Here is a 12,337-nt window from a genome sequence, read left to right as displayed (position 1 = left end):
ACTGTTCTGGACAATTTACCAGCTGATCAATATCAGACATTAGCCAGAAACCATCCCCTTCACATCAACAAGAAAAATTTGTGTGTGATCTACAAACTTTACTAATTAGACTTTTTACATTCACATCCAAATCCTTAATGTACATAACAACAAAGGTCCCAGCACGATCCCTGTGGTACACCATTGGTCACAGGCTTCCAATCACAAAAACATCCCTCCACCATCACCTTTTGCCTCCTGGTTGCAAGCCAATTTTGGATCCAATTTGCCAACTTGCCTTGGATCCCATGAGGTCTTACCTTTTAGACCATTCTTCCATAATAGACCGTCCCAAAAGCCTTGCTGAAATCAGAGTAAAACCACATCAACTGTACTATCCTTATCAATATAATAGTCACTGTTTCAAAAAACTGAATTAAAGTTGTCAAACAGGATCTCCCCTTAACAAATCTTTGCTGACTATCTGGATCAATCCCTGTTTTTCCAAGTATGTGAATTATTTACTGACATTGCCCCAATGCCATTTCCTGACGAATGCTTGGCTAAGTTTGAAAATGACAATTATCTCAGAGAGTGTGTAATTTTATTGACCGCTTGAACAGACTTATCAAGAATTAGGCATAGCAATAGATCTTGAGTTCGTTTTTATGTAAGAACAAAACTTGAAGAAGATTTGTAAGTTTAGATGCTTTAGTGATTGACATTTTGTTTTCCCATTGTCAAATTTGCATATTACTGTCAAATTGTATCAGACTTGTAAAAGCTTTATCTTTCTCTGCACATTGCTACTGAAATATGTCTGTGGTGACTACTAGAAAAGTTGTTATCACAGAAGATCATAAAATCCCTACACAGTGTGGAAAAAGGGTCTTCAGCCCAACAAGTCCACACTAATCCTCAGAGCATCTGCCCAGAACCCATCCCCTGGTGACACCCCTCCCCCACAATCTACCTATCCCCAAACACTGTGGGCAATTTAGCATGGCCAATCCGCCTAGCCTGCACATCTTTGGACTGTGGGAAGAAACCGGAGAACCTGGAAGAATCCCACACAGACACAGGGAGAATGTACAAATTCCACACAGACAGTCACTCAGTGGTAAAATTGAACCCAGATCTCTGGCTCTGTGGGGCAGCAGAACTAACCACTGAGCCACTGTGCCGCCCTTATGTGAAGCCAAGTGGGTAGGTAGAGATATATGTTGGTATTGAATAGGCGTAGAGGGTATGAGGGGCATTGACAGCATTTGGAGATATGGGTCAGCATGAAGGCCATATGGGGCACGTGGGAGTGGACTGGGATCAAGCTATGAGACTCTAGATTTCCTGAATCAACTGTGCCTAAATCCTAGATAAATAAGGTGGATGTTGTAGTCAGCACGCACAAATACTCACTTATCCCCATGTCCTCCTAGTAAGGACATTCAAGGGTATGAGGTCTGACTATATTCCAGACTATTCTTCTTGCTTTTGTATCTCTCACAATTTGATTTGGCCTCCATTTAGCATATTCAAAGCTGACATTGATAGCTGTATTGCTGACTATCTATGATCTTATAACAGAGCAGATCCACAGAGCCACATGGTTTATTTCTGCTCCTATCTTTTACACAGCATCCTAACTACTGAGAATAGAAAATTGTACAGACTCACATTTCCTTGACTGTGCTGCTTAGGAAACCATTTAAAAAGGAATTCACATTTATCATATGCTATGAGGTGTTAAATCAGTAACAAAAGACAAAGTGAATTATAAGGTATGCAGGTTTAACCGATTCCGAGGAAGGGTCACTGGACCTGAAACATTAACTGATTTCTCTCCACAGAAGCGGTCAGATCTGCTGAGCTTTGCCAGCAATTTCTATTTTTGCTGCTTGAGAACAAAGCAGTTTGATAAATTGCTGTTTCAGTTACTGAAAGGATTCACTCTCAAAATGCCTTTGTGTCTGCAATATAGCAAGTGTACCTGGCACATATGGTAAATTTCAGGAGAGATGAAATCAACTGAAAACTTGAACTATCAGCTAAACCTGCTGTTTGACTGTAACACGTATTTGACCATTAAACTAATCAAGAAATAACTAGAGTTTGTTCTCAGACTCCAAGGTTTTCATCATGCTAAAACACATCTCTCAGAAAATGGTTTCTCACAATGAATAATTCAATCTTATTTTATTATCCTTTCTCACTTTAGTACAAGCCACTTTATACATTGGCAATGCGCCAAATTGTTTCAATATAGTAAGGAACAACACTCACTGCATTCTTCAAGTCAAGATACTTAGTATTTCTTGTGACTGGAATTCCTGATAAAAAGGCCAAAATGTCATTGTTTGCCTACAAGAGAGAAAAAGAAAAATGACATCAGCTATGTCATCAGCAGAAAATTCAAGATTAGACATCATTTTTCCCCATTCTTCATTTCATCACATTTGTTTTTTTGATGTACTGAAGATGAAAACCGCTGTTTCTTGTATTGCAGCTCATACTAGCTGAGAATGAGATCACAGTTTTTCAACAGGTCCATAGGGAAAAGATTGAAATAAATTCACAGGGTTTAAGATTCAACATTCACCAGCTAGTCTGGTTAAGTGTAATACATATTGGCAACACCCATTCTTTTCTCTATTCACTGACTTATGCCCAGGCTTCTCTTCAAGCTCTAAGCGAAGATGGTGGACTGAATTAATCAGTGCTGATTAATTTCCAGTAATTCAGCCATATGACCATTCTTATGAGCTATCTGATGAAAAGCTGGGCCAGTGCCTCATCCTCTCTTTATCACTGCTTGCATACTTATTATTGGAAAACAGAAGTTTTTTTTTCCTTTAGTATCTGTGGGACACAAATTCAATTGAAAAACTCCTGCTGTTGCACCAGTTGGGGGCCAATGAATTTAGCGCAAATGAGAAATCAAACTGGGGTTTTTCTGATCTACATTTAACTCAGTTATATGGTATATTTATCAATATCATAACTTCTAATATTAGTAAGTATAAAACAAATTGTATGAGAGTCAACTAAATGATTTAGGGAAATCAATGAGTTAAGATTAGTTCACTAAACAGCACTTACAATACAAATCTACAACATTGAATTAGCACATCTGGAAAAATGTATGAATCTGTATTTTTAATATTTACGTGCATATTTAATGCAATAGGGGTACCAATACTGACATGGTATTTGACCAGTGAAGAAACTAACTAAATTCTCAATCGAATTACACAAAGGGAAGAATAAATGCTGCAGAAAGATCACATCTTTTTTACTTCCATTATTTTTGGACCGTGGCTCGATAAAATGAAGATACTGCTTTAAGCCAAGGCGACCAAATAAAGAGATGGCTGCAGTTGTAAAAAAAGTCATGTTTACTACAGCATATTGAGATGTGCACAAGGTTGCTTTCCCTGGAAAAGTATGAACAAATGTAGATACCAGGGAGCCAATGAGTTTGGATACAAGTGGGATGGGGATGAGTTGGATAATTGCTTGACAAAAATATCTTCATTGGCTCCTGATTGGGTGGCCATAGCTTGTGTGGGACCAATGCAAGTGAGAACTACCTAGACTGCAAAAAGAAAGTAAAAGAAGAAAGTAACATTTGGATAGTTTGATTAAATCTGTTTACATTTGTGACAACTCTGGGAATAGTTGGGCTTGACTGATAGCATTTTATCCGTTTTGAGTTGTGACAGTTACATAGTCAGGCCCATTGATTGGAAGTGGATGGAGTCAGTTACTTCCACATTACAGGGGTAAGTGAAACTATAAGTTTACATATTTCTTTTGTGGTCACTTCAAAACATTGATCAAGTTTAAAAAAAGAGGGGCAACTTAGTATAGGAACCGCTGAACATATGAATGAGAGTTAGATAAATGGAAAATTAAGGGCTAAACCTTCAGCCTCTTCTAACTGATATTTCTCAAGGTCGAGGGCGGCTAGAGGCAGATATCCACTTGGGGGCATTTTATGTCCTCAATACTTCCTTGCCTTTTCCTGGGATTGATTCTTTTGAGGAACAGTCCATAAACAGATAGAGGTTAGCAATATGCAAATGTGAGAAACCACACAATGGCTTGCAAAAGCAAATCTTTGTCTTCAGACTGGTATCACACAATAACGCAGGCCAGGGATTCCAGTTTTTGAACTTAAAATGATCCCAGCGCTAGAAAATAAGCAAGGAACAGGAAATCATATCTGGGATGACAGAAACCTGTGAAATGGTGACATCTGATCAACAACAGGACAGACTGCCTAGGTCAAGGGTTTTCTGAACACTGATCCCTGCCCGGTCCAAAGCCCACAGACCCCACTGGCTGGTCCAAACACAGACCACAGAATCTGCTGCTTACCCCAAAAATCAGAGATTCCATTTCATACCTCATCCAAAACAGCAAATCTCTTGGCCCTCTGCCTCTGACGTAACAATACAAGGCCAGCAATGATGTCGGAGGGCACAATATCCAAGTCTCGAAAGAACTCAGCAAAAAGAAAAGCAACTTCAGAATAGGCATCCTGTGAAAAAGAAACATTGCTCAGAATAGAAAAATAAAAATCCTAAGTCAGTCAATTAGTTTATTATAAAGAGATTCATATAAATATGTGCAGATACTTTATTTAGTTTGGGGAGAGAAAAAACACTGCATCTGATGTGAGCTCTTTTTATAACAATGAAATCATATTAACAGGATGCAATCATATTTTTAGACAATACAACAGACTCTTGAATAAATGGAAGGAAACAAAATAATCTGACCATTTTTCTCATAAAAATACTACAAAGAAGGACAAAACTCAGTCAGTTCTACTCAAGAGAAGAAAGAACTTCTGATCGTCCTGAGGAGACAATTTTGTTAGCTTGTTAAAGTGAAAAATTACATATTCCACTTAATGAATATTTTCCAAAATGTTTATTACTGTTGTTTCTTCCCTCTCATCCTTTCTCTGCATTACTTTTTATCTGAGTAAGGATGCTCACAGCTCCATATTTTATCCTGATGATACCCAGTTCTAAGCTTTCAGGTTGATGACTGAATCTACATGTACAGGTGTTTTTACCTTGTAAAAAAAAACTGGCAATACACTTGAATGTGAATCAAATGTAACTTTTCAAGGCCAGGTACCCAAAGACTCATTTGAGTGGCTCATGACAGCAACTTTAGCGAGAAATTATTGCTAGTTTTACAGTCGGATTTTAGCCAGTTACAAAGCATGAGTATATCAGAAAGTAATACAACATATATTTAAAGAAGTCTTAAAAATCTAATTGTGACTTTAGGGTTGCAAATCTCTCATAGGTTAACTTATTGATAATTCACAGCAGCCCCCTTACACAAGAGTCAACAGGTTGAACAGGGGGCTCTCTTTGCTACTATGCACTTACAAAACCCATACATTTATTTGCATTATATGCATGCATTCATTTATTATTACGGCACAGGGATAGCAATGGATTTGCAACACAGTGAAATTAAAACATTCACTGAATGTCAAAATTGCTCAATTGCTCTTAACCAGATTTTACAAAAAAAAAATTGAGCACCAAGTTTACAACTTAAATAAAATTCAACAATTTATTATTGAGAATGTAACTTTAGTGGAACACAGATAAACTACAAGGTACCACACAAAAGGTTAAGTCATAAGATAATAGCCTATGATAATGGAAGTAGTATATTGGCATGAATACAGAATTGGCTAATGGGCAGGAAACAGCAAATGGGAATAAAGAATTTCTTTTCTGCTTGGCAAACTGTAGCTAGCACTAAATGGATGAGTGCTAGGACCACAAATGTTTGCGATATATATTAATGACTTGGAGGACGGAAGCGAATATGCTGTAGCCACATTTGAAAATGACAAAAATAGGTGGAAAGTTAGGCTGAAAGATGGACGCAAACAGTTTACAGAGATATATTGATAGATTAAGTTGGACGACAAAATTTTGACAAATGGAGTAGAATGTGGGTAAGTGTGAAGTTGTTTATTTTGGAAGGAAGAACAAGGTATTATTTAAAAACTGCAGAAAGCTGCAACACAAAACCGACTTGGTGGGTATTTGTGCACAAAACACACAAAGCTGGCGCACAGCTGCAGCATGTAATCAGAAATACAATTGAAATTTTGACCCTCATTTCAAGAGGGTTGGAGTACAATAGTAGCGAAGTCTTGTTGCAATTGTACAAGGTACCAGTGAGACCACATCTAGAGTATTGTGAGCAGTTTTGGTCCCCTTATTTAAGGAAAGATTGGAGGCAATTCAGAGAAGGTTTACTAGGATAATCCCTGGTATGGAGGGGTTATCTTACGAACAGAGTTTAAACAGATTGGAACTCTTCCCACTGGAATTTAGAAGAATTGGGAGATGATTCTTAAGGAGCTCAACAGGCTAAATGCTGAGAGGATGTTTCCTCTGATGGGAAATTCTAGGACCAGACGGCATAGTCTCCGAATAAAGGGCACAATTCAAAACTGAAATAAGGAAGAATTTCTTCTCTCAGAAGGTTGGGTCTCTTTGGAATTCATCATCACAGAGAGCTGTGGGGGCAGAATCCTTGTGTATATTTAAGGTTCAGATAGATAGAATCTTATCAGTAAGAGAATCAAGGGTTACAGGAAAAAGGCAGGAAAGAGGCAGGCTTAAGGGGCAAAATGGCCTCCTCCTTTTCCTAATTCTTATGGTCTTAAAACTAATTAATGTCAATGATCTATGATCAATCTTCACTGATCGCAAAGTCCCACATTGGAAGATTGACTTCTTTTTAGAATCCCTACAGTGCGGAAACAGTCTCTTCAGCCCAACAAGTCCACACCAACCAAACAAAAGAACTGCAATTTGTCAGTTCAGTAACCCATTTCAGCAATGAATACTACACCTAACGAAATCCTTGAAAGATGGATTGAATTGCAAGCACTTGGACTACATATCTTCCTGGAATTCAAAAGTCACCAGTCAATGCAAACAGCTCTCACTGACCTCCAGACACTTTTACTTACTTCTTACAGACTGGAATTCTCTTCTCAACACTTTCAAAAAGTCTATATTTGCAGAATAACTGGAGCGAACAAAAACCAGAAAACCACCAATCCAGAGGACTCTAAAATAAAACCGCCTCCTGCCCAAAACCAAGTCACTGTGGTACACTGTTCTTTCTCATTTCTTTTCAACATTCTCTATGGTTGGCTATCCTGCACCGGTCTGCCACTGAGTAACCAATTCAACATCCAAACAGCTGAGAGTCTGAGCATAGCAAAATTTCAGTTCCGAAACTTATAGTGTCTTTACACCAGTCATTCACTCGCATTATCTTTCCATGTCAGTTCTCAACAGCAAACATCTGTCTTTTGTTCTCTCTTTTTTAAAGCAAACTGCTATTTGAAGTTCAAAGTTCTATTCTCAACTGCAACTATCAGTTCCAAACCAAAAATGAGAAAAATCAAAGAAAAATGGTCTCAACATTTATATTATATACGTATTACATACATTCGATGTGGGAACATGTTATTTGCGAGTTCGCATCTAGTAAGGTCTAAGCTTAAATCCCATCCAAAGACAAAGCCTCTAACAGTGCAACTCTCCTTCAATATTGTTAGATTGTCAGCCTATGTCAGTTCTCAAGTCTCCTAAATGAGGCTTGTGACTGGAACTTTTTGAATCAGAGGCAAGGACTATCACTAGGTGAAAGATGAAGCCTGATTGCATTGTATTGTTGTCTAGCAAGAACAAGCACACACAAACCTCTCAGCTAACAATCTGCAAGGAATAATTTAGGAAAACCGAAGTGGCAAAGAGAAAGAAAGGGAAACAGAAAAAGGAGAAATACTTGCCAACTAAGACTCAAGACATATGGGGATTCTATAGAATCTGGCTGTTGCCTCAGTTTTTATGACAAATGTACATTTTCTTTTAAGTTTGTTTGTGCTTTTCAATCTGAGATATGTAGTTTATGTTACAGTATTGATCCTTTGGGTACAAATGCCAAACTTGAAAACGTGTCAGGGAATCATTAGTGGAAAACACAAAGATAGATGAGGTTGTACACTTGCTTGTTGAGCTGGCGTTTGATTGCAGATGGTTTGTCATCCTGCTAGATAACATTGTCAATGCGCCTCTGGTGAAGCACTGGTGTTCCGGCCCACTTATTATTTATATGCCTCAGTTTGCTGGGGTGGTTGGTATTACTTCTGGTTCTATTTTACAGTGGTTTGTATATCAGGTCTAGTTCAATGTGCTTGTTGCCCCCCAGTGGAGTGGATAGTGTTGTCAACTAAGAATTTCAGTTTCTGTTGTAGTTTTATGTTCTATGTTCAATGTCCTTTGGCTAGTCTATATGTTGGTGTGCCCGGTAGTGAGACAATTGGTCTGAGGGCGACCCCTAGCTTGTGTATCTTAGGGAATCCATAGAAACCCAGTTCATCCACTCCTCCCAAGAATTCCTCAACATCAAGGATACTAGAATAAAAGAGGATGAGATGATGGTGTCCTTTGACGTAACAGCACTATTCAGATCTGTAAACATCGACCGAGCCAAAAGTCAGTTGCCACACTGCTGGACGAATCAGGAATGTAGGCATCCCACGACTCCAACAGCATCAACAAGGACAGCACCTTGAAACTCCTGGATCAGTGCCTCACAAACTACTGTACCTGCAACGGCCATATATTTAAATAAATCAACAGAACACCAATGGGACTCCCCAGTATCAGGTACGATAGCAGAAGTGGTAATGCAAAGATTAGAATGGACAGTGCTACCCACTATCCAACCCAAACTCTGGGTACTCTATGTAGATCCCACCTTTGTGATTATCAAACGCACAAAACTAGAAGAAACCCAACAACACAAAAACCACCACCTCACCGGAATAAAATTCACAAAAAAAAGAACAACTGACTACCCTTCCTGGAAGTAATGGTGGCATGTCAGAACAATGGGGAACTCCAGACTAGCATACAGAGAGGGATAACACATATGGACCAGATACTTAATTATACCAGCAACCACCCAACATCCATAAATGGAACAGCGTCAGGACATTATTCAAATGAGCCACAACACACTCTAGCAACCCAGAACTGTGCGAAGCACAACTGGAGTACTTATGTCGAGTTTTTAAAAGGAATGGATATCCAAAAAGCACAATCTGCTGTTCCCTTTGTGACAGGCAGACAGACACACCCGTCACCCTATTGTACATCAGAGACATATCAGAAATGACCACAAGATTACTCAGACTCCTGGGTATCAGGGTAGCCCACAAAACAACAACCACCCTGTGACAGCTACCGACAAATGTAAAGGGACCCATACCCAGAACCAATAAAGCTAATGTAATATGCAAAATACCATGCAAGGACCATGAGAAACAATACATCGGCCAAACTGGAAGAAAACTGACAATGAAGATGCACGAACACCAACTAGCTGCCAGGAGACACGACCAATTCTCACTAGTCTCAATACACATGGACAAATACATGAACAGGACTGGGACAAAACATCCAGAATAGCATGAGCCAAACAGAGTCATGCCAGGGAAGTTCTGGAGGCCTGGCATTCCAACTGGAACTTCGTCAACAAACACACTGAACTGGACCCGATATACAAACCACTAAAGAACAGAACAGGAAGTAATACCAACCATCCCAGCAAACCGAGGCATATAACTAACAAGTGGGATGGAACACCAAGATTTCACCAGAGGCGCAGTGACAATGTTACCTAGCAGGGTGACGAAATGTCTGCAATCAAACCCACCGGATCGGCAAGCACGTCTACAACCTCATCCACAACACAAGCTACAAATCTTCTCAAAAACTTCAAAGATAGATCAGTACTTTTAGAAAGGTCCGAAATAACGAGTGAATTCATACTTTTTGTGGAGACAATTTAGCAAACTGAGACATACCTTGGAAAGTCTGAAAATTCAAGTTCTGACATTACTGTGGGCGTGCCTGCATCTCACCAGCTGTGGGTGTAATGCAAACAGTGTGGGTACTGTAGGTACAGTCCACATGTTTAGCTTTGAAGTCTGTGGTATAAATCTCACTTAATCTAATAGCACTAATAATGTGGCTGATAGTTTGTTGGTATCGCATGCAATTTGAAGATCTGCCGACAGATCTCTTTATGTGCCCAATTTAACTGTAATAGTTGAGTGGTTTTGAATTTAGGAGGTTATGTGTTCTTTTCACAAGACTCCATTTCTGTCAACTACCATTTTTGTGATTATATAAAATATAGATGTATATAGTATATAAATTTATAAAATATGTGTATCATATGAACTCCTGCACATATTCTTTATAGTTTCAATTACATATTTTCAACTGAGACTAGAATTGCTGCCAGAAACCGCATTAATCACCACCTCTCCAGTGGCCTGCATCTAATTGGCTGTCTGCTGTTTCCATGACAAGCACACAGGGACAGTTTCATTTTATAATACTCACAACAAATGCTATTTTGGGATTTCAGTTGTCGAAGTGGAAATAATTTGGCAAAGGACACCAGTTCCCGAGACAACTAATCGAAAAGCCATCAATTTACCTTAATTAAATTTTACCTGTCTCAGTTGAAGTTACACACAATTTTTTAAATCACAGAAAAAATTGCCTTCACGTGTCACAACACAATATGAAGGTTACATAATTTTGTTTCTATTTTGCTATGTACAGCATGGTCTCAAAATAGGGTTCTCATCCATTTGGCTTGTAGAAAGGCATCAATGCATCCAGACTTACATTTTAATTTTGTTTTCTCATCATTTTACCTGAAGGGCAATTGTAGTGTGACAGATTATTGTTCCTCTTCTTACATTAAAGCGTTCTTCATATGTGTCAGGAGTAAACAATGAGTGTATAGAGGGTTGGCACACTGAAATTTGACACTCAGGAAGTGATATTTGAAGATAAAAACAAAAGCAAGATCCTACAGGAACCCACAGAGATAGAGAAAATGTTGGAAACCATGGCAGCCCTCTACCCTCGATCCTAATATAAATTTTAATAGCCTCAATGCTGTTCATGTCTAACATCTTTTAGCTCTGATGAAAGATCAGAGATCTAAAATATTAAATCACTCTCTCAGCACAAGCAACTGACTTATCGATTACAAGTTTATCTTTTTCTTATTTCTGAAGGTGGCAAAATTGCTGAAATACTAATTGGTTATTTTCCAATAATACTCAAAAGAAATTGGAAGAGAAATGCAAGAAGGAGTGGTACAGTTCAAAGGTAAATATAGACTAGAAATGCTTTAAATCAAAAGACAAGACATTCTAGGGAGATTGCTGAACTTCAAGTAGTTCAGGCTTCCGATTCTGACAAGATTCATCCTGCTTCTGAAGGAATTAGAGTGAAGGATTCAGAGTTTCCTCATGGATATTGTTCAGAATCCAGTGGACTCTGGTCAAATCCCAGAGGACTGGCAAAGATCTTCAGAAAGTGGGTGATGAAATTATTGGACTTGAAACCTTACAGTCACTGTTGAGAAGATTAAATATTATAACAGATAATATAAAGGAGCACCTTGAGATGCTGAAACTAAACCGAGGCGACACAGTTTTAGAAGTTGGAAGTCATGCCCACCTCATGCACAAACAATAAAACAGGTGAATGTAATTTATTAACTGTGACTGCCGTGTTAATCAAATGTGCAACTAGCCATCGGGACTACAAAGGCTCCCCATTTCAACACCTTTTGGCAACAATATTTATTCCTGTCAATGCAGGATTTCCTTCAACAAAACGTCAACATTATCAGCCAAGAATAAGTACTTTTAGTTTCATTCTGAGGCTTGAACCCACAATGTTGAGGTTGGCAAGGATTTTCACTCTGAATTAAATAGAAGATACAAATTTGTATGTATTGTCAATATCCAAAACAGCTCAAGCCAAGACCAAAGCAACAGAAAACACTATTCAACCCCTTAAGCCTGTGGTTTGTGGCTTATTTGTGACCTTACTTTATATACCCACTTAAGCCCATACGCCTTACTACCTTCAGTTAAAAAAAGTCTCCTCCATCTCAAATTAAAAATGATCAAGTGATCTAGCAGGAATTGGTGTTTTCAAAAGAGAGTTCCTAATTTATGCCACCTAATGTTGCTAATTATGATGTGTAGAAGTGTTTCCACATGTTAGTTCCCAAACTCGCCAAGCAGTGAAAATAGTTTAACTCTCAACTACACAATCTGATCCCTGCAGTATCTTCAGAGAATGACAGAATCCCTACAGTGCAGAGAGAGACCATTTGGCCTATCAGGTCTACACCAATCCTCCAAAGAGTATCCCAATCAAGTCAACACCCTATCCCTGTAACCATATATTTC

At 38.6% G+C, this 12,337-nt stretch overlaps 1 protein-coding gene across 8 annotated transcripts in view; it reads right to left on the bottom strand.

The window, feature by feature from the left end:
• Window positions 1-12,337, bottom strand: part of dagla (diacylglycerol lipase, alpha) — a 319,027-nt gene that overhangs the window by 105,063 nt on the left and 201,627 nt on the right. For all 8 annotated transcript variants that reach the window (XR_007249020.2, XM_048545917.2, XM_048545916.2 and 5 more), the window contains 2 exons: window positions 4,385-4,519; window positions 2,260-2,337 (listed from right to left, as the gene is read on the bottom strand). Coding sequence is in view for 7 of the 8 variants with exons in the window: in XM_048545917.2 (XP_048401874.1) it covers window positions 2,260-2,337; window positions 4,385-4,519 (213 nt within the window). In the remaining variant the exon portion in view is untranslated. The remainder of the gene's footprint in view (window positions 1-2,259; window positions 2,338-4,384; window positions 4,520-12,337) is intronic.

Source organism: Stegostoma tigrinum, chromosome 17 (assembly GCF_030684315.1).
Source record: "Stegostoma tigrinum isolate sSteTig4 chromosome 17, sSteTig4.hap1, whole genome shotgun sequence".
Taxonomy (NCBI): domain Eukaryota; kingdom Metazoa; phylum Chordata; class Chondrichthyes; order Orectolobiformes; family Stegostomatidae; genus Stegostoma; species Stegostoma tigrinum.
The sequence above is the reverse complement of the archived record's forward strand: the minus strand, read 5'-3'. Positions and strand labels throughout refer to the sequence as shown.